Genomic DNA, 26927 nt, shown 5'->3' with positions numbered 1-26927 from the left:
ATTGCTGTTATTTCTTCGTCGTAGGCGAGTGTTACGGAAATAATGTTGGAGGCACTAATGGTTATCTGACCTCAGCAGACAGAAAAATAAATATATCACTTGCATGTATTGCCTTTGACACCTTTAGATTAGCGTTTACTAGGTGCAGGTGTTTAGGCAAGGGGCTTAAGGGGAAGGGGAGAGCAAAGTAAGCTGTGCCACTTTTTACTTTTAGGCATATTCCAAGATGTCGTCTATAAACTATATATTAAATAGAAAACTGTTATTTTAAATGATTTCTGATCAATTAAATACAGATTTTTGTTTACTTTCAATGTTATTAAACAGCTCATTACTCAGCATTTGTAATATTTAATATTTGAAGGCAAAGCTTACTATTAAGATTTATTAAGCCACTGGCACAACTTGCCCCAAATCATCTGGTACACAAAATACTTCATTGAATAATTCTTGGCTAGGTCATTTAAATTTTGTGTTTTTAGAATTAAAAACTGGTAAGCCTTTTTTGACTAAAAATCTGAAAATGAACTTTTCTCATGTACATCTCTCATAAGCAGCGGTATACTGTATTTAAATACTGTATAAGGTCACGTGACATACATTGTGCAGGGGACTATACGTCCAACCCCACTTTTCCCCACGTATGTGTTTGTGTGACTCCTGAAATACTAAACTCTTCTCTGTCTTTGCAGTGACCCATGAACACCTGAAGGAGCGGAGCTTGTTTGGCCTGCCCCCTCCCCCGCCTGGGGCCAACCCCTCAGAGTACTATCACCTCATCACCAGTCACCGCAGCCCTTACGGAGACCTGCTCATGCAGACGGGGGCCGCGGCTGCTCATCTCCCTGACTACATGAGCCCAGTGGACAGTGAGTTATTCTCCACGAGCACAGCACTAACCAATATACTACATCCATTCTATCACCTTAAAGGGGTGGCTGATCTCATTTTTCTAACTTTAGTTAGTGTGTAATGTTGCTGTTTGAGCATAAACAACATCTGCAAAGTTACAACGCTCAAAGTTCAAAGGGAGATATTTTCTTTTAAATAAATTGCTTTTTAAGGACTACAACAAATGGCTGGTAGGGACCACATGACATTCCTCCCGGGTTAGTGACATCATGAACCCTAAAATTTACATAAGCCCCGCCCCCGGCAAAGCGATTTATAGATTATCAAGACAGAATATGCTAACCAATGACTAGAAGATAACTACTTATAAGCTACATGAATTCATCAACTAACCATTCAGAAATGTTGTCTACATGTTGTCACTTCTTCTTGAGTCTCTCCATCTTTTTCCAAATCCGGTTTGAACATAAAAAACACAAAAAAAATTTGAAATTTTCAGTGCATGTCTGTGTGAGGTAATCGTAGCTGCTAACACACTAGCTCTTGAAGCTCCGCCCTCTGTGCCGGGAGCAGCAGCTTATTTGCATTTAAAGGGACACACACAAAAACAGTACGTTTTTGCCCACGCTCAAAAAGTAACAATTTTAACTTGCTATATGAAAATATCTGTGGGGTAGTTTTGAGCTAAAACTAGGGACATCAATGACTTATTTTACATCTTGTGAAAAGGGCATTATACCACCCCTTTAAAGAATTTGTGCTGCAATACTTTGTTTCATGTGAAGAGAGCTAGAAGTAAGTATTGGGTTCCCAGGGTGCAACTTAAAAAAGTCGCAAATGTGACAAAATATGTTGCGACAATAATGTCAGATCTAATATTAGAATGTAAGAATGAAAACTTTGTCAATTTGTGGCCTTGTCAGATTTCATCTGATTAGCAGTAATCAGTTTACATTAATTCAACGAATTAATGCAAGGCTTATTCCAATATCTATTATAGCGACCCTTGAATGGCTGTCTGAGACATTTCGAAATGCAACAATGCACAAAAATGTGTTAGTGTAGCCAGAAGTGTTTGCATTCACATACTTTTGTGGGCTTTAAATCAATCTTATTACCAACTCATGCATCTTTAACTGCATGTTGCCATATAAACAGCATGTTTTTTACACTGTAAATTATATTCTAATATTTTAACAATTAAAATAAGTAAGGAAAAAATGCAATTGCAGTTTTGTAAAATAAACAAAGTCATTTGGCTCCTAAAAGTAAAAATGTATGAGGTTTTTTTTTTTAAATTATTTGGACCCCTGCTTCTCCAAGAGTGTAAACACTGTGGCTTTGTGGTGCTTTCAAAATGTTGTTTTGTAGGTTTAAATGGGCCAGCATGTCAATTTCTAACTCAACCAATGGTGTTTTGACTTCTGTATATCGAGCAGGACAGACAGGGGGAGTATGGAAAACCTGTTTGGAGATAATCTTTATTTTTCCAATTCTGTTTAATGCCACTATTAGCACTGAAACTTTAGACATCTTCAAAAAAATAAAAAATCAGTCTTACTTACAGGACCAAAATTAGATGCAATCAGTACCAGTGTTATTTTAGTATAATGTATATACTATTATACAATTTTTTTTGTATTTTAACATTTTTCAGGGTTTTTTTTTTTTTTCCTTCAAATTTTAGTAATTGTGTTGTGTGTTTTTGTATTTTTATTTATTTTAATGTCTATATAGTTTTTATTAATTTATTTTTTAGATTTATAAAGTTTTATTTTAATACTTCAAGTTAGACTAAACAAAAATGGGAAAAAAAATTGCCTTGGCAACTTTTTGTATGTATGTATGTATGTATGTATGTATGCATGTATGTGTGTGTGTGTGTGTGTATATATGTGTGTATATATATATATATATATATATATATATATATATATATATATATATATATATATATATATATATATGTGTACATGTATATACTGTATGTATATGTATATATGTATATGTGTGTGTTATTTCAGTCAACATTTAATTTATTTTATTTTAAATAACAAAAAAACAAAAAAATTCAGTTAACGATAATAACCCTGCCCAGTACGAATTTCTTACTAATTTGCTACACTCTGCAAAAAATTGTGTAAAAAATAATAGATCAGAAGCTTTCCCACATCAAAGAATAAGTCTTTCGATCTTCACCTGTGTATAAAACATGACTCACGTGGCAATCGGCAGTAAACATGAGCCATCTCAAAAATTTACGAGGCGTTTCTGTTACGGCCTCTAATTCAGATTGGGCTGCAGGTGTGATGTGTTATTATAAGTAACATTCGACTTCCCTCCAACCTCACCTTAAAAGGGAAATACAGTGTTTGGAGGAGACATATTTTTTTGCTGTGGCTGTAATGCCAGGTCTTTCATCTCTGCTTTTTGTTTTCAAAGATGTGTTATGGCAACTATGTACCCCCTTCTGCTTCTTTGTAATGTGATCCAATTAGTCATGTAATGGACGGGTGTATGTTCTTGATCTTGTAAGGTACTGATTACTCCTGGCTCAATAATGTACCATTGTTAAAAGATGCCCAGAGGATCACGATTGCATGTCGTTGCGTAATCTTTAGGGGTGAACCAGGGCGAGTAGGTTGCAGGTCTCACGGTGCCAAGCAGGTTTTCGGCTCTCTTCCAGAGTTTAGGCGAGAAATACAGTGTTGTGAATGGGTAACTCTGTGAGAGAGGATGAGGGGGAAGTCAGTGTAGGGTGTCTGCTCAGGAAACTTGAGATTGTAAATAATCAAGCTGGCACGCACTCTTGCCTTGATCCAGTCCAGCCACCCACAGTAACTCTTAGTGCCACAAATCCACACTTTTTCAAGTTTTCAATATTTTATATCAACGTACGTTTATTTTATTTCAAGTAACAAAAATGTTTTTTATGGTTTTAATTTTAGTTAACTGTAATTACCCTGGCCAGTACAAATAGCTAATTTGAAAGTAATCAGGCTGGCACTCACTCTTGCTATGATCCAGTTCAGCCACACACAGTAACTCTTAAGGCCCCTATATACTACAAGTGAAATCGAAGAGCGAACTGGTGTGACGTCATTTCGAACAAAATCAGGCCAAAGTGAAGTTGATTTGGAGTTTGTTTTCTGGAGGTCAAAATAGCTTCCCAAAGTGAAGTTTATGGAAAAGTTTGCTCTGGCTGATGAACACCTTCAAGTAACCATTGGTCCGTGCCTATTACGTAATAGGTAGGTGTATACGCAGGTAAAAACATGAACACACTGGAGAGCTGCTTTATAGTAGAAACTGAAATTGTAATTCAAACTGAAAGTGACACTGACACTGTTTTTTCATGTTTAATACTGTAAAGCTGCTTGATTTGAAGCAATCTATTGTATAAAGTGCTTCATAAATAAACGTGACGTGACTTGACTAGAGTGCCGAATTGCAGAGCTCGTGCAAACATATCCACATCGCTATGATCAGATGCTTTCTTAACTGCCGTTTTCTCACTATTGTAATTTTTGTTGTTGTTTTTTTTATTGAAAGGAAAGTGCGCGGCACATCTTTACATGTTAATTTAAACACTGCTCCAAACAGTGTGGTATTTTGAACTTATTTTTTCCCCTAAGTGAAGAACAAAAAAGAGCTATGAATATATTGCGGCCATTGTGCCACAAATTCACGGTTTTCCAAGTTTTTTTATATTTTATTGCATGTAGCAGAAATGTTTTTAGTTTTAGCTAAATATAATAACCCAGGCAAGTACTAACAACTAACTAATTTACTGCACGTAGCGGAAAACTGTGTATAAAAGCTTTCCACATCAAAAAAATTTGTCTTTCAATCTTCACCTGTGTATAGAACAGTCCAGCCACCCACAGTAACTCCACGTACCCTCTCACATCAATGCCTCAATTACTTCTAATCACAAATCAAACACAGAACCTTTGCGTTTTTATGACTGTAATGAGTCGGTCATGAGAGTTCTGCATCTCTGACTGCTAACGCTGGCCGCCGCGGAGCTGACTGCCCACAGTTTGTTTAGTGAGGCTTGTTAGCTCAACACATCATGGGGTTTTCCCCTTCCCGGCTTGTGTCTTTGGCCTTCTCGTCCGCCTGGCTTGATGTGGTCTCACTCTGGGCACTCAGGTGTTCACGGCTCTCCACACCAACCCACAGACACAGGGCTTTCATTGATGGCCGATGTCAGCTCATGGCGTGGTGGCATAAAGCAAGCCCTTCAGTAGAGCAAAGTCCTGATAAATATGCATTGCAGAGCCTAGCGTTTGTCTTGGAATGGTGTGCAGATAAAATTCGTATGCGTATTTAAAAATCAATTTATGTTCTAATAAATTCAGCAGACCCACCACTAGAGTGAGTGTTCAGCATGCACAAAGTGGCCCTCTTGTTTTTCCCTTCATGATTCCCATTTGCCCATTAGCTGACTTGGAGAGAGAATGTTCGGGTTTTCCTGTAAATGGTGATCGTTGTTGTAAAAAATGAAAACTGTGCACATGGAAAATCTGTCCAGCCTGTCATTTAGAGCCAACATGTGCAGCACTGCAAATTTATTTGGACATTCGGCAGTTTTACACGCACTACTGGGTCAAACCAAGACACTAACTGGAGTCATGCGGCGTTGAATAGGTTGTTATAGACTTCACTGTACGGCAAAATAAGCATTTTGACGTTTCATATAGCTGTAAACCTCACTGTAAAGCTGTATTTTCTACCAACTCCACTTTGGATAAAATCCACCTATAAGACCCCATTACAATACATGATGAGTTGAAAGACTGAAATTGTTTTTTATATATACAGTGCTATGCATAAGTTTAGACACCCATACTAAAGTTGACTAAAAAGAGGAATAAAAAATCATCTTTTGGAAACTGAACTTAATGCCTTAATTTAAAAAATTAGGAAAAATCCAACCTTTAAGGACACCAATTTTCTTTGTGAATGAATAATGTATGGTAAATAAATAAATGTTCTTCCTTAAAATACAGGGTGCATAAGTTTGGACACCCCTATGTTAAATTCCCATAGAGGCAGGCAGATTTTTATTTTTAAGTATTTTTTTTTATTATTTTTTTTAGGATACTATGCATCCTGATAAAGTTCCCTTGGCCTTTGGAATTAAAATAGCCCCACATCATCACATAGCCTTCACCATACCTAGAGATTGGCATGGTTTTATTTCAGTTAGCCTAATAGCTAGTTTGATTTGCATTGAGAGATGATCTTATGGAAAGTACCCCATGCCAATCTCTAGGTATGGTGAAGGCTATGTGATGATGTGGGGCTATTTTAATTCCAAAGGCCAAGGGAACTTTATCAGGATGCATAGTATCCTAAAAAAAATTTTTTTTTTAAATACTTAAAAATAAAAACCTGCCTGCCTCTATGGGAATTTAACATAGGGGTGTCCAAACTTATGCACCCTGTATTTTAAGGAAGAACATTTATTTATTTACGATACATTATTCATTCACAAAGAAAATTGGTGTCCTTAAAGGTTGCATTTTTCCTAATTTTTTAAATTAAGGCATTAAGTTCAATTTCCAAAAGATGATTTTTTTATTCCTCTTTTTAGTCAACTTTAGCATGGGTGTCTAAACTTATGCATAGCACTATATATATATATATATATATATATATATATATATATATATATAATTATTTATTTTGTTAACTATTTTTGCATTTTAATTCATTTGTTATATTATTTATTATTTTAACAATCAAATTTAAATAAATATGCTATAATGCAGTGAATACTGCTATTTTTCTCTCATGCAGTGGCTCACATGCACATGACTTTGGTGCCGAGAGTAGTATTTAAAACAAATCTCCCGTCTTTAAATATGATTAGTATGTAACCCCACATCAGTCATCCATGACTTATAAAGGTAAAAGTAAACTCTTAAGACGCAAGAATGATGGATCATCGCCCCCTCTTGAATTTAAACCCAAAAAGCTTTGAATACATGTAGCTCACTCCTGCAGATCACTTTCCTCCTGCCAACGAGTTGAATGCCTAACGCATTTGCCCCAACAGGCCCCAAAATAACAAATAGAGGAAAACAATGAAAGGAGACGGCGTCGGCTATGAGTGCACGTCTTGCTGAAATGCTCCATTGCTGAGCCAAGTGCATGTGCATGCCATTGGCGTGCACTTTACATGTTAATTATGGTCTGCGTCTGACAGGGCGACACGCCGATTGAAAGCACAGTCGCCACTAAAAACAACACAGCCGCATTTCCCCATCACACCCAGACGGGTTTTTACTCAATGGGCACGTTCCGTAGGCCCTTTTTGTGTACTTTCAGTGAATCTATTGCACATGCAATGTTATGAGAAGTCTCAGTCAATGCTTCTCAATGGGTGAGATGGGAAATGCTGGCCTTACGCCCTCTGGATGGATGAAAGTGAATAAATAAATCACCACAGCCTCCGGCTCACAGTCAGACTCTGCCTGATGCCCAAAACAGCAGGATAATAGGTTGAACAGACCTCCGTTTTATCGATGGCTCAATTCAGCTCTGCTTCTTAACTCTATGTTGAAGTGAAGGGGTTTGCAGCCTCTAATTGAGTTGCTTTCACAGGAATGCTTCAAGATTATGAATGGAAAGAGGGGGGAAACAAGTGCTGAACTCATTTGTATGGCATAGCCAGAGGGAACAGTTTAAGGTCCCGTGATAATAGCTACTGCCAAAGCAAATGTCTGCTGTCCGGCTACAGGCAGGACTCTGGTGTTTTGGAACGGAGGTTTTTGGGTGTATAGGAATGGAGTCTTGTCACCACTGCTGCTCAGTCCAACATACTCGCACATATGCCTGCACAACAAACATTAACACAAGACGCTCCCATTTTGCACTTCAACTTTCTTACTTTTTTTATTTTTTTTTTATTGTAATGTACACTTGTTCAAAAGTTGTTGTTTTTTTTTATCCTGAAAAGATGTACTGTATATATTTATCGCGGTTTCCACAAAAGTATTAAACAACACAACTGTTTTCTAGATTGATAATAATAACAAATATGTCTTGAGCACTGAGAAATCTGCATATTAGAAAGATTTCTGAAGGATCATGTGACTGAAGACTGAAGTCATTTCTGCTGAAAATTCAGCTTTGCCATTACAGGAATAAATTACATTTTAAAATATAATAAAATAGAAACAGTTATTTTAAATTGTAAACAATAATACTGTTTTTACAGTTTGCTTTTTTGTTTTATCAAATAAATGCAGATTTGAACTTCTTTCAAAAACAAAAACAAAATCGGTACTGATTGCATAATTATTTTTTTTATTTACCCGTTTCATTTTTTATATTCAAGTATTTATGATTTATACGATTAGTTGATTTTTATTATTTGATAATGGTTAGATGATTCTAGATGTTAGATGATTGTCATTGATCCCCGAAAGGAAATTAAAGCAGAGTAGGAACATAGGAATAACACCTTCCAAATACATATTTTTCTGGCATCCCAATAAAAACATCAGAGCAGATGCCTAATATAATTGCCTCTTTCGTATACGTGCAGAGAGCGCCTGTAATTATAAAGCTATATATCAGGCCAGATCCTCAATTAGAAGCACCTCCTCCTACCCACCATTCCCCTTCCCACAGGGTCGACAGGACTGCCTGAGCCAGCCTCTGCCACCACCGCCTCACAGCACTGCACATCTGGTTTAGCTCTCTCCCAGGAACCTGTGCACCCCTAAATTAGAGACACTGCCTATAAAAACAGACCATTGCAGAGTGTGTGGGACTCGGCAGCTGAGGGCAGGCCAGGCGCTGATACCCCCTGCTGTTCTCTTCACTCTGTGGGCAGCGGCCTGCTAAGTGCTGCCACACACCGTCCTATCAACGTGGCAGTCGCACAGCAAACTGGAAAAGATCTATTAGGGGTTTTATGTATATTTTTAGTTTATTTTGGTATAATTAAATCGAGAGACATTGATTATTTATTTAATTTATTTTTTATACAACTAAATGAAAAACTAATTTCAAGTTTCTTGTTTTTGCCATCTGACCCCAGACTCGCAAACTATTGCTGCTCCTCTCCAACCAAAGCCAACCTCCCAATCTTAAAAACACTGAATGAAATGACATAATTTATTTAACCTTCCTAAGATGGAATTTAAAAAAAATAAATAAAAATACTTACCTCTAGGGCTGTGCGATTTAATCGTAATTGATTTTTGATTCTGACTTCCAAAGATTATGAAAACCAGATCATCGAGATAAAATGATTATTGTGCCACTGCCGCATTCCGTCAAGCGCACATTCCTTTCCTCTGTAAAAGCTCCAATTTTTTAGCTACACTTGTGTAATTTTTTAAGTTGATTCTTAGCAAAAAAAGGCTTTGTTCTTTCAAAATGATATGCGCTCATTAATGTCTAATTACTTCTACCAACTAATCAAGTATTCTCATAAGCGTAGAATCTGCCATTTAGAATACATACTAGCTAGTCACTCGAATGGCGGAAGCCATGTTGCGCCTCCATCTTGAAAATACCTTTGCCAAAGAGGGACATACCTGGAAATTCAAGCTTTGCCTTTCACGTTTTTACACTAAGTGGCACCGTGACGAATGCGAGGGGGAGATTACTCGCGACTGCCGGCAGATTTGAAATAATACGGCCACCGTAGGAGTTAATACGCCCTCGGAATGGGAGGGGCTAGAAAGTAATGTTCAGTTAGTAGTCATATACAATTTCACCGCTAGATGGGAGCTAAACACGAATCAGCAAATGTACTTCGGATACCCACATAAACACAAAAATGTCAAAATGCCTATTTGGAGAGTATTCACGTAAACAGTGGGTTTTGTCTGATGTAAACGTACACAGTTAAAAAAAGAAAACACTTGTGTAACAGTACTGTATATTGGATCCGTGCATTAGCTCTTAAAGTGACAGCAGCCTAATAAACCCTGTAGCAGTCTGTCATTAATGATAATCAAAAAACAAATGTCAAAGGACTGAATAACTTGTGTAGCTTTAATAAGGATTAATCTATATTTAATGTGTACAGTAAGACTATGCAGTGTTCAATGCAGTGTTGTTTTTCAATTGATTATTACTTTTTTTTGTTGTAGGCTATTTACTTGTCTTAATACCACTGTTAGTACATCTTCCTGAAAAACTTAAAAAACTGTTTATTTAATTTGTATTTTCGTTCAGTTGTATTTATTTGTCCATTTTGTTTGTAATTAGTTTTTTTTTATTGTATTGCTGACTGTTAATTTGTCATATGTAATTGTTTTGAGGACCATTTTCTTACATTAGTTAGTATTAGTTTTTGTTGAATTATCTACAATTGTGAAATTTCCCTAATATATTAAAATTATAAAATTTACGTTTGATGTAATGGTGCAGAATGACACACTTTACCTTTAAATTAAACATTCAGGGATCAAATGTAAAAACTCATTGTTTTATATTTAGCGTAACAATAATAGTTGCTGTTTGCAGTGCACATCAAAACTGTTGCTTAAAGAATGGCAGGGGAGTAATTAACTGGTTGGAGGCTGTGGATTTGTGAGAGTTTGACAGGCGTCTGTTTGAAATGTCAGTTGAAGGTTTTTTGTGAGGTGCTCATGTTTGTGTGTAGTTTAATGGACCCATTACATGTTTCCTGTTGTAGCACCTTTGCTGATGCCCCCCTGGAAGGCAAAAAAACCTCCGTGCCCGACTGCTGTTCTCTGTCCGCTTACACCAGAGCTTAATGCACAGCACCTGTTTACTACAGTTCAGAGCACATGCACATAGAAACGTGGCCTTTAAGTCAACACTCACTCAGCAATTGGAATGCAAATGGAAATGCAAATTATACAGTTTTCACATTTTGTGGAAGGGTACTTTTGTAATTTTCCACCCTTTTTTGCCCTTATAATTATCAAGTGTGAATGTGGATATGCTTGTTACATAACTTTTGACATCAGCATTTGCACTTTTGTTTACATTTTTTTGGGAAATATTTTTTTCTAAGGAAATGAATACTTTTATTCAGTAAGGGAGACTGTAAAGTACAGTACAGAATATATATAAAAAAATACTGTAAGTTCTGGTCTTTTTCATCAGTTTCCACAAGAATATTAAGCAGAACAACTGCTTGTGACATTAATAATACTAAGAAATGTTTCCTGAGCTCCAAATCAGCATATTATAATGATTTCTGAAGGATCACGTGACACTGAAGACTTGGAGTAATGATGCTGAAAATTCAGCTTTGCCATCACAGGAATAATTTACATTAATTTAGTAAAGTATTTTTTGTATTATTATTATTGTTGTTGAAATAATACTTCACAATAGTAAAATAAATAGTAAATAAATTATATATATTTTATCTTACCAACCCCAAACTTTGTACGGAATTGTAAACAAATCTAACTTTGCTATTTTTTGAAGATGATTAACATAAACAGATATATATATTCTTGGAGATAATTATCAATGGAAAGGCACTCCTAAATAATCTTACTCAAATCTCCTCCTCTAAGTTAAATATAGACTGTTCAGCATTCCAAACATTATTTGCTTGCTTGTTTGCCTAATTTTACTCTCTGATCAATGTTGTTAAATAGCATCTGTTTGGCATTCTGCAGAACACCTCATTGGGTGAGATTGGTATGATTAGACTGTTAAATTATTCATAGTGAGTTGTATGCAAGCCAACATAGGAGTGATTCTGGAGATAAAGAGAACTGAACGGATCTCTTTAAGGTGAGAGTGAAAAAAGTGTCTTTTCTCTCCAGTGTCCCGTTTCCCCAGTCCCAGACTGACGCCGAGGGTGAGCAGGAAGCGAGCGCTGTCCATCTCTCCAGTCTCGGATGCCAGCATCGACCTGCAGACCATGATCCGCACCTCGCCCAACTCTCTGGTGGCCTACATCAATAACTCCCGCTCCAGCTCGGCTGCCAGCAGCTCTTACGGCCACCTCTCCGTCGGGGCCATCAGGTACAGGAATGACCATTCCCCCATCTGTGTTGATTTCTCCTTGTAAATGTTTTTGCAGGTTGCCCATTGTTTGAACTCACACTAAATGTGACTAATTCCTTTTTCTCACATCTCAGTCCGTCCTTCACATTCCCACATCCTATCACACCAGTTGCATACCACCAGCTGCTGTCCCAACAGAGAAGTCTGAATGCATTTGGACACACTCCCCCCCTCCTACAGCCTTCTCCTTCCCTCAGTTCCAGGCAGCAGACGCTGGTGGCAGCTGCCGCACTGACCAACAACAACAGCGCCGACACCAACACAGAGTCCAGCCAGGTGATTTTACAGAGGTTTCCATACGCGTTTTCAGGCTTCCAAAGGTCTTGACTTGAGAAACCTGGAAATTTCATGTTTATAATATGCTCTACTATTCAAAAGTTTGGGGTCAGTAAGTTTTTTTTGTTTGTTTTTTGAAAGAAAGAAATACTTTTGTTTTAGCAAGGAAGCATTAAATTGATTAAAAGTTACCGTAATCCTGAAAAAAAAAAAAATCACAGTTTACACACAAATATTAAGCAACAAGACTGTTCAACATTGATAATAAGAAGAAATGTTTCTTGAGCAGCAAATCGGGCATATTAGAATGATTTCTGAAGGATCATGTTACTGAAAACTGGCTGCTGCCAATTTAGCTTTGCCATCACAGGAATTAATTAGATTTTAAAATAGATTTAAATTGTAATATTTCCCAATATTGCTGTTTTGACTATTTTTGATCAAATAAATGCCACCTTGGTGAGCATAAGAGACTTGTATTAAAAAATATTTTAAAAATCCGACTGACCCCAAACTTTTGAACAGTAGTGCATAGTTTAAGGGATGCACCAATAAATAATTATTTCCGATACAGATAGGCCAAACATTGCGTTCATATTATGGCCAATAATCAATAATTGCAGATGTTGAAATTCTATGCTGTTGTTTTTAAGTAAATTAAAAACATTAACTAACAACAAAAATAAATCATCAAACGCTACAAGTGAATTAAGGGATCACAATATTATAATGTACTGCATGAAAAATGGATATTCATTTTGGCATCTAAGATTTAATTGTTAGTGTTTGAAGATTAACTTTAAGCGTTAAATAATGGCAAAGGTGAATAGCATTGCTATAGCGGTACACCATCACTACCCAACATAAACAAACCAGGGAATTCAGGCTAATCTGAACTAATCTTTTCATTCATCCCCATTTTTTCATTCATCAGCTTCTATAGAAGGCTGTGTAATGCTCATCAACCAAGGATCCAAGGATCCACTCCCATGTAAACACTGTGGCCATCCAGAATATAAACTTCCTCTAACCTCCTCTCACACTATCCAGAAACTCACCAAATCAGTTTTCCTTCCAGCTTTATTGCTGATCTCCAAACCACATACACACACTATAGTTATGAGAAACACATTTCCCTCACTTTTGAGCAAACCGTGTCAGGGTTATTGAGTTAATAGGAAACATGGGCCTCTGCCATACTATAGTGGTTGGAAGAAAAGGCACCCCCACTTCAACGGAGAGCCTGCATGTTCACAGAGACTGTCTGTTGAATTATGAATCCATCTGAGGATCAAAGTCTGTAGTCGCTCTCTGGGCGTAATAATTTCTTCCTTTTCATATTTCCATCTGACAGATGCTCATAGTGCAGTCTAAACTGTTTAGTCTCTGCGGCAAGTTGCTTTGTGAAATATGGCATCTGGAGCATGGTGCCTTTGTAGGCGTGAAATCACCACTCATGCCAGAAGCCAAACCGTCGACATGGTGTCTCCAATGACTCTTTTCTTGCTCTCTTGCAGAATGCTGGTGGAGATCCTGCTGTCAGCAGCACTGTCAACCCTATGATATTCAAGAGGTCAAAGGTGAAGACTGAAGCAGATGGACCCCACCCCATCTCACCTGGTTCTCAGGTTTGTGGGATCATGTTCATTATCACTTTAGGTCATCTTAAGCTTCAAAATGGACTCAAAATAACTATTAAAGTTTCATTAAATAGTCCATATGATTTTTGCTCTATATTCCAAGTCTTCTGAAGCTAAACAATGGCTTTGTGTGACAAACAGCCCTAAATTTAAGTAAAAAAACATCCATGAACAAATCTTCCTTTTTTTCTAATCTTTTCAATAAATTATTGATCCACTTCACAAAAATGGCTCAGACCGCTTTATATGTATCTCTCTGTTCATCTCTGCTCACCTCTTTTAAGTCTTTCTTGTATCTTACTCTTTTGAGGAATTCTCTGCTCATTTCCAGTTCTGTGACAGTGTGCTGGTAAGATACATGAGGAGGGGTGTGGAGTGTGATCAGTGCAGATGTGAATTGATGAGCACACAATAGTGGGCCAAATATAAACATGCTGTAGTCAGCATGGACCTCTTTCAAAACCCTTCATATTTGAGGTTTCAACACTTGGAATGAAAGAAACCAAACTCTGGATAGTTTCAAAGGAACCATTATCAGTTGTTGCTTTAGTGCTCTTAACAACATAGCACTCGCTGGTAGACATACCCTTGACTTTTGACTGGATATCACACAAATTAGCATGTGGGAGGTGACATTAGATGTGGCCATGAAGCATTCCGTTCTCTCACCACATTATAGAGGTTTCGAACCATTTAGCTTTAAACTTCATTAAATCTCAAAAGCATTCTTAACATTCCCAAACCTTAAGAGAAACGAGGATTGCAAAATCGACACGACCACCAACAATAGTTCCCATCTGATTCTCAATAACTCAAGACCTGGATCAGTTCCCATAAGAAATATAAAATACTAATGAGATCTCTTTAATATCTCTTCTTCTTTTTTTTCTAGACCACAGTGAGACCAAATGGGTCCTTAGGTACCCTGCTTGTCATATTTTTCTTCTGAGGAAAAACAGCCTATTAACTTATCATGTCTCTTCTAGAGTATCAGACAAGCATATCACAGGCTTTGCCTGGATTTCCCATGATAACAAAGTCTGGAATCAGATCACAATATGAACTCAAACAGTTCTCATCAAATTCTTCCAAGACCAAATAATCAAAGCTACACTATCCATATCAGTCAATGGCTTATAGCTTATAGCTCTTTGCTTTTACAATATATCAACTATATATAACATTCAGTCTCTCAAGCTAAAAAGCAAACACTGAGCAGCAACATTTTCTCTTGACTGACGTATGATAGGTTTAATAAAATAAAGTATACAAATAAAGTTTACCAGTGTTGTCTCCTCAGCAGGATCATATGGAGTTACGGGAGGAACTTGATAAAGACGAATGCAAGCAAGAACCTGAGGCTGTGTATGAGACCAACTGCCACTGGGAAGGATGTTCCAAAGAGTATGACACCCAGGACCAGCTAGTTCATGTTAGTCACACTGTTCTATTAAACTCCTTGGATTTTGAAATGTATTCTAACTCTTAAGCACTATTAATGTCCACAGCACAAGGGCTCTTTTTCAAAACCTAGTGAGCTGCCTTTTCTGTCTCCTGCCTACATTCTGTAGCAGCATCCTAACTGTTATGGAACTTCATTAGTTTCACTATCAATTGAGAAGATTTTTAATGTTTTTTTAAGTGTTTTTTTAATGTTTTTTCATAAGTGTCTTATGTAATGTATTGTAATTTATTCCTTTGAATACTTTATTCCATTTTCAGCATCATTACTCTAGTCTTCAGTGTAACATGATCCGTCAGAAATCATTCTAATATGCTGATTTGCTGCTCAAAAAAATATTATATATATTAATATTTTAGTGGAAACCAAGGGTTTTTTTTTTTTTTTAGGATTACTCTCACTTTTAATCAATTTAATGCATCATTGCAGAATAAAAGTGTTCATTTTTTTCAACAACAACAAAAAAAAACTTACTGATCCCAAACTTTTAAACAGTAGTACATATTATAAACTTGAAATTTCCAGGTTTCTCAAGACCTTTGGAACCCTGATTCTTGGTGTCAGGGCTTTTTATAGATGGGTCATTGACGAATAAGGTTTTTAAAAGTGTAAAAAAAAAATAGAATGGAGATATAACTATATTTGAAACTTTTTTTTAGTTTACCTAGGTGTTAACAAAAAGATTTTGTGGTTTGTACAATCAATTAACACTGTTTTTTGTCATTTTTTACAAGATGGAAAAAATGTCACCAAAAAAGTCATTCGGTTTAACCACTGATTTGAAAGTTAAAAATTGATTTGACATTGATGTTGAGATAGTATATAGTGTGTACCACAGAAGAAATATAAAAAAAAATTGTCACTGATCTCATAAATGTAATAATTTATTGGACTATTCTAAACACTCCAACATATTCAAGTAAAACATTGCACAGGGAAAGGAGAAAAGGGGAAATGTAAAAAAAAGAGCCTTATCTGCTTTATATTTGTATATTGTAGTTCCTTTAGTTATTAAAAACAATATTATTCCATTTAAATATTTACTATATCGGTTTTACCGAATGACCTTTTGACACTTCAAAATCTTTAAAATACCTTTATATGTAGTACAATATAATTAAAACCTTTTGGATTCAGTAAAAGAGATCAAGTTGTACTACCTTACATACTTCGGATGTTATATATTTGTTTTTTTATTATTATAAAATGACCCGTCACGTCATTGACCCAGATATTTTTTAAAGGATTATTTGATGAAAAGAAAAGTCAAAAGAACAGCAATTAATTTAAATACAACTCTTTTGTAAAATTGTATAATGTCTTTACTATCACGGTTAATAATCTTCTAAAGCATCTTAATTAATAAAAAAAAAAAGAGCCTTCATGTTAGGGGTGTGCATATGATGCCTTAAAATACTGTCAAGCTAGACCACTTACTAAGTTTTGGAACAGAGCTATTTTCTTGTAATGGTCATTGTGACTAACCAAAACAAACACAAATTGCAAACATCTTATCAGCCTTTTTAAAGCAGAAACAACTGTAAATAATTATAAACACTACAGCCAGAGCTGTAACTGATCCTTTCCTGTCACTGACACGTGTAAGGTTAATGAGCATGTTGATACCCGCAGAGGTGCAGAACACATTCACTTACACACACATGCTCTCGTATGTATGGCTCCTGTCTCTGTGCACCCTCTGACCTTTAAACTTCCCTGAGGCCATATAGTAAATCCGTCATCATACCAGCAGCTCTGGAGTGGCCCTTTCCACCTCTGACACCTCAGCCCCTCTGCTGGGCGTTATTAACAATCTGAAAGCCACGATGTGACAGATACACTTGGGCCCAGAGTCAGACTCACTACTTAGACGGGAACACACCGAGCCAGTCTGGCTCCTCATGAGACCTGGACCTGGAGCTTAGGAATTCTCTGGGGTTCTGGATCAGTGGAATTAGGTTCCTGCCATTCTCTAATTCCAGAACAAGCCCAAACCAGTCTAAGCTGAGCCTAGTGTGTGTGTATGTTTTTTTTGTTTTTTTTTTTCTAAAACCCACACTAGTCTAATATAAAGGCACAAATAAACATATGGTCTTAAGTAGTTGCAAGTGAATTGTTGTTGGGGATTACAAGATTGCTGTCCGTCATTATTCGGATTTCAAAGAAATATGATAAAATGGTTTTGAAAAGCGAGACCAAGTGTAAGGTATAATTACAGCCAGAGAAGACAAGGAAGAGGAATCAGAAGTGGAAACAAAGGAATGTTTAGAGACCAGAGCAAAACTGAGAGCCTGGACTTCCTTCCTACACACCCTTTTTAGTCCTAAGGCTATAGTCTGTGCTCTCTGCTTGCGATCTAAATTATACACTTCAAGAAACAAAATAATGGCATGGTTTGATTTTATTTCATGCAATCCTTCCCTGAAGAACTTCATTCAGGGTTAGGATAGGTTAGATGCTGTTAGAAGAATACAAAGCTAGTACTGTTCAAGCTACACAGAATGCAGTTATTTGTATTTTTTTTTTTTTCATTTTATATGTGTACATATACACACCGTTCAAAAGTTTGGGGTCAGTATGTTTTTTTTTTTATTATTATTATTTAATGTTATTCAGCAAAAACACATTTAGCAGATCTATTCCGCCAATACCAAATATATTAACGTTGTCATATCCATTACCATGACAAGCTCTCAGAGAGTTGTCTTAACAGAAATATATATCATCAGCCGTTTATTGCAGAGTTAAGGAATTAAGGCCATTGTTGACATTCATGTTGTCACTTTTCTCTACCTGCAGCATATCAACAATGACCACATCCATGGAGAGAAGAAGGAGTTTGTGTGCCGATGGGAGGAGTGCTCGCGAGAAGAGAAGCCTTTTAAGGCCCAGTACATGCTTGTGGTTCACATGCGTCGACACACTGGGGAGAAGCCCCATAAGTGCACAGTAAGTGATGCACCACTGCTCACCGGGCCTTCATTTCATTGATGGTCCCCAACAGACATTCTACTGACTATAAGTACTTGTCAACTTATTGTACTAACCTTAACCCTAATTCTAAACTAACAGTCTATTAATACTCTAAAGAGAGTTAGTTGACATGTAGTTGCAAATTAATGAGAATTGGTTGACACATAGTTGCAAAGTTACTTATAGTTAGGAGAATGTCTAAAGTGGACTATCGAAATAAAGTGTAACCACACTTACTACATCCCCCTCACTATTTAAAAAACTATATACTGCCTTTACCTTTAATTGCAAGAATACACACATCGATTTCTGGACTCACGAGTAGAGCAAGCTATTGCTTTACAGAAATAGTCTTGTTTCTTATTTCAGCAAAACATATGATTTTAAACAGGACACTTTTTCATCTTGGCTACTTTTATTTTCCTAAAACATCATGAAGGCACTCTGCTCTGCTGTTTTGCGTTTCCAGCCAATTTTAGTGGCTTGAGATCCTATTAAAAGTGAACTTCTGAGCGTGCTGATTGACAGGTTGGAGACATAATTAAAGTCTGAGGAGAGGAAGGTGCCATGGTTCTTTATTAAATTTGACTGAAATTTCCACACACCTTCAGTGTAAGTGTATGTATGTATGTATGTATGTATGTATGTATGTGTGTGTATGTGTATATATATATATACACACACACACACACACACACACACATATACACTGAAGGTGTGTGGAAACTTGAGTCAAATTTTATATATATATAAAACCCAGTAGATTTATCATAATAACTGAGGATGACATGGTCTGAACAAGCAAAATTATCAAAGCTATCACAATAAAAAATGTTTCTTTGAGGGTGAATCTCTTGAAAACATATCCAGGTCACATTTTAACAAAAACAAATTGTTTCATTATGGTAATGATAATTTTATAGCAAATATGTTTCATTGTCCAATAAACTACAATGTATTTTAAGAAAAGTATAATTTCTTATTTTATTTTTGATTTAGGGGTGCAATATAACCCAGACATGTTCTTGACAGGTTTTATGAGATTCACTCATAAAGCTGTTTGATTTTGGGTTCAGACTGAAGAGGGCTGATGTAATGACTTGCTTTTCTCTTTCTCTTACTCTCTCTGTCTAGTTTGAAGGTTGTTCGAAAGCTTACTCTCGACTGGAAAACCTCAAAACTCACTTGAGGTCCCACACAGGCGAGAAACCTTATGTATGCGAGCATGAGGGTTGCAACAAGGCGTTTTCCAATGCTTCAGACCGAGCCAAGCACCAGAACCGCACACACTCAAATGAGGTTTGAGCATTCAACATAGGTTTCATTATGTGCATCTTGTTTCCCATCTCATTGAGACCAAGAGATTTGATTTAAGTCAGATTTGATTGCACTCTGAAAGCTATCTGTCACTCCTTTGCAGAAACCATATGTGTGTAAGATCCCAGGTTGCACAAAACGCTATACAGACCCCAGTTCTCTCAGGAAACACGTGAAGACCGTTCATGGTCCAGAAGCACATGTCACTAAGAAGCAGCGTGGTGATGTGCCACCTAAACCTCATCCCCCTAAAGGGAATGGAGAAAATGAGGCCCACACAAAGCATGCAAGGGGAAGAGCAGACGGGTTAGGGGAGGCCAACAGCACCACCCGAGGAGTGGAGGATTGCCAAAATGTCAAGTCTATCAAGACGGAAAACACAGTGGTAAGAATAGTCAGTTTCGTTCTTAACAAATTACATTACACTGATGAGAGGTTCTGTCAAAGTTCTTGACTAAAAGCAGTTTTACACGGTGCATGGTAAGCACAAGTTCCCAGATAATTTTCCATTGGGAGAGAGGCAGTACAAGATTCATTACTGTGGTATGTTATTGAACAATCGAAGGTGATGTTATTCACAACCAGTACAATCAATTAATTATTTAGCTTTTATCTGGTCAAATAACACGGAAGAGAAAACAATGGCCATTGTTGCTGCTCCATGCTGCTGCTATTTAAAATGTAAGATTGTGTCTAATCTATTTTATGGAGGGATAAATGCTATAACTACTTATTTTTGTTGACTAAGATATTAGTTTTTTGCATGTAAGATATGCAGTATTTACAGTAATCATCTCATGCAGAGATGCAGCATGTGCAGAGCTTGCTGTTTATCGTGTACTATGTGGAATGCTCTTAATGCAGAATTCAAACTAATGTACTACCATTTCCTCTACTAATATACTAACACTGTCCTTTCTTCTTAACTAATTTGCTTCTCTTTGAAAATAATGGACAGACTGTACTAAGGTGAGCACTGGAGAAATCTCTTTTTAATGCATGGTAAAGTCAATACTTAAAAAAAAAAAAAAAAAACTTCAGTAATGTTTGATTTAGTTGTACTGTGAAAATCTTTGTAACCGAAACTAAATAAAAGTTGTAAAAGAAGTGATTTGATGTTAACTTCATTGCGTGAGAGGCCAACACTTTTGCCCGTATCACATCCTGCTTTTAGTGTAAAAAGTTTATTCTCTGTAGAACTATTAAAGAACTATCAATTCAGTTTATTTATAAAATATTTAAACATGTTCCCTTATATGCAAATAAGCTGTACATTTCACAAGGAGAAACCAAAAGGAACTTGCCCTTACACAAGTTTGTATCTAACATTAATGAAGAACTAATCTTAATGCTAATACAAATACATAACAGTATTAGTTTTATTTCAGGATTTCATTAACCGGATAATCAATACGAGGCAGCAAACACCTGAATGTTTCCATTTCACATGACCATTTTTTCCTTAATTCCACAAATGTCACTGATTATGTGATTAAATGGAACTGTGGAACTGACCTTTGCTTATTACTGTCCCTCTGTAGATGTACCAGTCCAGCCCTGGTGGTCAGTCATCATGTAGCAGTGAGCCATCGCCACTTGGCAGTGCCACCAACAATGACAGTGGAGTAGAGATGGCCATGCACAGTGGAGGCAGTTTGGGGGACCTGAATGCTTTAGATGACATGCCTGTAGTAGATTCTACCGGTTCTCCGGGTTCTTCTGCAGGAGTAGGTCTTCAGCTGCGTAAAAACAGGGGAGGACTACTACATCTTGATCACATTAAGAAGGAAAAACTAAAAACTGTAAGAGACTCCTGCTCCTGGGCGAATGCTTCACCTCAAGTCCGAAATACCAAGCTGCCTCCAATACCCACTATTGGTGAGTACTGCAGCCAAAAAATGGGTGATTTTATTACTTTGGAAATTGAGTTCCATGTTTGCATTCTCATGCTTTGTGAGAAAGTAACATTACTCTCATTACTCTGTTTTTTAGACTCATTGCTGGAGACTTCAAATATGGGCACCATGCCTGGACCTCCAACCCAACGTTCAGGAGATTTGTCTTCGTATGAGATGACAATCCTAAATCAGCTGCATGAGCGCAGAGACAGCTCCACCAGCACGATGAGCTCAGCATACACGCTAAGTCGTCGGTCCTCTGGTATTTCACCCTGCTACTCCAGTCGTCGCTCTAGCGAGACTTCGCAATTTGGAATCCGCAACAACAACATCAGCTCAGCAGATTCCTATGACCCCATCTCCACAGATATGTCGCGGCGCTCCAGTGAAGCTAGCCACTGCGGCGGTGCAGGTGGACTCCCAAGTTTACTAAATCTCACGCCGGCACAACACTACCGTCTCAAGGCGAAATACGCTGCAGCCACAGGGGGTGCGCCACCGACACCTCTACCGAACATGGATCGCATGAGTCTTAGAACTAGAATGGCCCTGTACAATGACTCGCAAGAAAGTTCAACACATTTACACCATTCCCAAGGTGTAGTCAACTCAAGACGCTGCAGTGACACCGGCTACAGTGCCCCTGGCATGATGCCTCATGAAGTTCAGGCTAATCTTCTGCGACGAGCAAGTGATCCTGTTCGTCGAACAACTTTCGACCCGCTCTCCTTGCCAAGGGTTCAGCGATTCAACAGCATCAGCAACATGAACTTTTCTCGTCTGCCTGCATTAGATCGACGTGCTTTCAACTTGCCGAGCAACGCTTGTTCTGATGGCAGCTTGCACCGTCATCCCTTCAGCCAAAGGCCTCCTAGTATTTCAGAGAACGTTTTAATGGAGAATATGGCCAGTGATGGAGGTGATCAGCAAGAGGATGATTTGGTGCTTCCGGATGACATGGTACAGTACCTCAGGTCCCAGAATGGTAGCTCAAATCAGGACCCAGGGATTTCTTTCAATGGTGGTCATGCACTAGACTTCCATGGTAATATGACCTCTCAACAACAACAGTTCTACGGGCAACGGCGAATTAGCATGACAAGCAACAATGGAAGCCATGTAGAGCCTATTTGCTCACATCCAGAGCAAATGGCCAATACGCAAGACATGAACAAGAACAACATGCCTGTGCAATGGAACGAGGTCAGTTCTGGTTCTGTAGAAACAAATGCAAGGCTTCCAAAGCAGCAACAACTCAGAGGGAACTTGGCAGTGGTTCAGCAGAAGCAGAATTTTGGTCCTTACCAGGGCTTTGGCTCTAATCAACAGATTGTATCAATGAGCCAGAATCTGGCTAGCATGCAACAGGGTTATCCACAGAGGACCATCCAGAGGATGAACTCTGTCCAGCTGTGTCGGCAGTCTATTACCAATCCATGTCAGAATCTCGGCGAGCAAGTAAACCCTCAACCGGTATATCGGCAGGACCTCAATTTCAACTCCAGTCAGCACCTAACATGCAACAGCATGGGTCCGCCCAATGGAAGAGCGGTGCAAAACCAACAGATGCAGAATTTCAGATCAAACTTTACACATATGAATAACGCCAACCAGCAAAGTTATGTTCCTCTTACTCAGACTGCCGGTCAAAATGCAGGCAGAGGACTGATACAGCCCAGACCTCCATCCGAGCCCAAACCTTTGAATAGGCAACACTCAGGGTCAGGTATGGTTCAACAGAATGGTTGCTCCCTGTCTAACGTCAACTCCTCAGAAGCTATCCCAAAGAGACCAGGTGACTTTGGTCAACACAGCAATGGGAATGGCACTGTGTATTATTCAGGAGAGATCCATATGTTGGACCCCAGTGTGGATTACGGTTCACCCATGTCCCCGTGTGCAAACCAAGCCCCTGTTGCTTCAGTGTCTACAATGGCGTCTCCTGGGGTTAATCAGGTCACCAGCACAGTGGACTCCACTCAAACCCTTGAACACACTCAAATAGACTTCGATGCCATTTTGGATGATGGAGACCATTCAAGCCTAATGTCCGGCACATTAAGTCCGGGCATTCTGCAGAGTCTTTCGCAGAATTCCTCACGGCTCACCACCCCTCGCAACTCTGTTACTTTAGCCTCGATACCGGCAGGTATTGGCAACATGGCCATTGGTGACATGAGCTCAATGTTAACGGCCCTTGCAGAGGAAAGCAAATTCTTAAACATGATGGCTTGAGAATTAAAGAATTTATTCAAAAATCAGGGGTGGCTTTTAATGTTCTTTAAATGTAAAGACATTGAACAATAAAGTGACAAAGAATAAAAATGAACACTAATTTGTTCTCTAAAGGGGAGAAAAACATGTTTATGCATTATTTCATGAGCAAAGGCACTGAAGTACAGTATCTTGCAAAAGTTAAACTTGCAGCATTCAGGTGGACACTGTCAATTACATTATCAGACATTTGCTAACACAACTGTTGTATGCAACCAGGCTGGCAAAAACCTCAAGATGATGTTTCACAAAGCCATATATGTTTTATGTAAGTTTGTTTGTTAATGCTTATTAGTGTACATCAGGGTAATGGTTATTGGACTTGTATAAGTCTGATTTTCCCTTTCTCAACAGTGCACTGAAATTCACTAAGTGCCTCACATAAAAGAAGTAATAAGATTTAAACTCATATAATGCTATGTAATCTGGTATGTAGCTAAACTAATAGAGTTATGGATATTTTTATTGCATTTTGCTGTTTTGTTTATAGTTATTCCATATCCTTCATGCTTTAAATTATGTGTACTGAATATTAACTGCACATGCTTCTTCATAATGTGCTCAATGCTCTGATGTACCCCCTTGTCACTCCTTAGGGTAATTATAAGAAACTGATGGACATAAATGTCTGCACATTTCTTCGGAGCTGGTCAATTTCATCTGCATTGACAGATTCCCTCAAAGCATGCTCCAGGAGTTTCAGATCTCTGTAGTTGCTTCTCATCTGGCTGTGTGATGTTGAAGGGCAGCATTGCGTCCAAGGACTGCAACCCGTGCGTCCATTTGAGATGTCTTTAAAGGAATATGCAAGTACTCTGTATGCTCTCAGTGGACATCGCATCCCAATTAACAGGTCCATCACCCTCTTGAGCTTGTGATAAACCACAGGCACATACTAAAATGACTTTTGCATTTGATTTAGGACCGTTTCAAGAAATTCCCACCAAGGACAGAGCGATTCTGAAAGTCTAAACTATCAGCGTTGGTTGGTATTTTGTGATGCCATTTGCAGAACTCAGCATATGTATAGCTTTTGTACATTTTCAATAAAGCATCTTAACTTTTCTGTTTACTGGGTTTGTTTAGTCTCTTCTTCCGTCTGCTCCTTGTGGAGCAGGTATTGTTTCAGAAGCTCTCTAGCGCACTCTTTTGAATTTAAGAAATAAGTGTGGAAAAAGTGCAAAGTGAGCATGTTCATTAAAATGCAGTAGCAAAAAGTAATAATATCACCATGAGCTTGTCATAACACAGATATATATCTGTTCATTTGTATAGGTTTAGGTATTTTGTGGATGTGTACTGTAAAGGTGATGATACACAGGGCAACTTTTTGAGCAATGTTGCTGGGCAATCTTGCCGATCGATTGTTACTTGGGCATTTTCCTATTGAAAATTGGCAGTACATTTCTGTCTGGATAATTTAGATCAGTCATGGACCCTGTGTCTCATCTGGTTGCCCGTTGACGGCAACATTGCCCAGCAAGATTGCTCAAAAAGTTGCCCTGTGTATCATCACCTTAAGAGGGCATTGCACTCTGTTAACTGCCTTAAAGGAACGCGCCGACTTTTTGGGACTTTAGCTTATTCACCGTATCCCCCAGAGTTAGATAAGTCCATAGCCTACATACCCTTTTCATCTCCGTGCGTGCCGTAACGCTGTCTGACGCACCCACCGCTAGCCTAGCTTAGCACAAAGACTGGAGGTAAACGGCTCCAGCTAGCATACTGCTCTCAATAAGTGACAAAATAACGCCAACATTTTCCTATTTACATGTTGTGATTTGTATAGTCACTGCGTGTACAAATAACAAGGTCACATGAGAGACAGCCATTTTCTAACCGTATACATACTGGGAACTATATTCTCAGAAGGCGAAGCACTGCTACTTGGGCGGAGTGATTTGCTCGCAGCACCTGAGGAGCAGAGAGTTCACTCAGAGTTGGAGTAAATCACTCTGCAGATGAAAAGGGTATGTATGGACTTATCTAACTCTGGGGGATACAGTGAATAAGCTAAAGTCCCAAAAAGTCGGCGTGTTCCTTTAATGGACCATTTGCACTGAGCTTCGTGACGCACTTCCGTTTGGAAATAGTACACCTCACTTATTTCCGGTTATGTTTACTTTCAATACTGTGGTCAATGAGTTGAACAAACTCCACCTAAATGAGTGTCCACAATAAGATTTAAAAATTTGGCAATTTTTATTGACAGGAGAAGGTATATTCTGATGTTTACTGTGAGCAGAATATTCCAAACTTATCGGAACATGAGTTTTTAATCCAACAAGCCGATTTAAGAAAGCAGCGGATATTAAAAATATGCCATTATTTCACCACAGGGTGTCAGTGTTCATCTAAACCAGTGGTTCTCAACGGGGGCGGTTCAGACAGAGAACAACTGGGGCGTTGGAAGCGGTTGGAAGCAAGATCTTTGAAAGGGGGGCGTTCACGAGTTTACACCAAAGATCCAGGCAAGACAAGATTAAACGTGTAATTACTTGCAGAATAATTACCTAAAACATTCTACAATCTGCCAGTTTAATGCGACATGTAAGCTATGTATCGTTTCTTTGGCAACGACTTTATTATTTTTCCAGTCATAGACCAGCGCTCAAGCACTGACTAGAATCCAGCGCTGACAAGAATCAGCATTCACGTGCTCAAAAATATGTTTCGCGCGGAGGAATGGAAAGTTGACAAGCCATTAAAAAAGTATTGACTTAAGAACCACTTATATATTTTCAAATATTTTCAATAAATCATGTTCCCATTCACTCCGGCGACGAATTTTAAAATTAAACTAAATTCTATTTATAAGGTAAAACTTTTACATTTTTAGGCATTAACTAATGCCAATGCCTAATGCCAAAATGTTTTCTTTGTTCACCAAGTAATTTACTGGTCAGGCATTATTGTTGTAATCAAAAATTACAGGGACCTGGATAATGGATAGGGGGCGCTGGCCCAAAAAAGGTTGACAACCACTGGTCTAAACTAGTGACCGCGACACTGAAGTGTATGAGAACAGATGAATAACATCAGTTCGAACCATGAGCATTTATTTATTTAGATTAAATATTTGAATCATTCTGTGTCATTTTTCAATGTCAATCTTTTCACTATTTACATGTTTATGCCCAAAATGCTATAATATTCAAAGTAGCCTAGTTGACTGTCATTCTCCTCTAAGCTTACATCATTGATTAA

At 38.0% G+C, this 26927-nt stretch overlaps 1 protein-coding gene across 4 annotated transcripts in view; it reads left to right on the top strand.

The window, feature by feature from the left end:
* The window catches only part of gli2a (GLI family zinc finger 2a), a 77056-nt gene extending 52270 nt beyond the window's left edge, over positions 1–24786 (top strand). For 2 of the 4 annotated variants that reach the window (XM_079882316.1, XM_079882318.1), the window contains 10 exons: positions 693–869; positions 11637–11838; positions 11955–12156; positions 13674–13784; positions 15100–15228; positions 18058–18207; positions 19366–19530; positions 19652–19933; positions 21090–21426; positions 21541–24786. In XM_079882316.1, coding sequence (XP_079738442.1) covers positions 693–869; positions 11637–11838; positions 11955–12156; positions 13674–13784; positions 15100–15228; positions 18058–18207; positions 19366–19530; positions 19652–19933; positions 21090–21426; positions 21541–23681 — 3896 coding nt within the window. In that variant the 3' untranslated portion in view covers positions 23682–24786. Of the gene's footprint in view, positions 1–692; positions 870–11636; positions 11839–11954; positions 12157–13673; positions 13785–15096; positions 15229–18057; positions 18208–19365; positions 19531–19651; positions 19934–21089; positions 21427–21540 lie in introns of all 4 variants that reach the window. The other 2 variants (XM_079882315.1, XM_079882317.1) reach the window with 1 other exon arrangement.
* The last annotated feature ends 2141 nt before the right edge of the window (positions 24787–26927 follow it).

Source organism: Squalius cephalus, assembly GCF_949319135.1.
Source record: "Squalius cephalus genome assembly, chromosome: 9".
Lineage (NCBI taxonomy): Eukaryota > Metazoa > Chordata > Actinopteri > Cypriniformes > Leuciscidae > Squalius > Squalius cephalus.
Note: the sequence above shows the minus strand (reverse complement) of the source record. Positions and strands in the feature narration are given on the sequence as shown.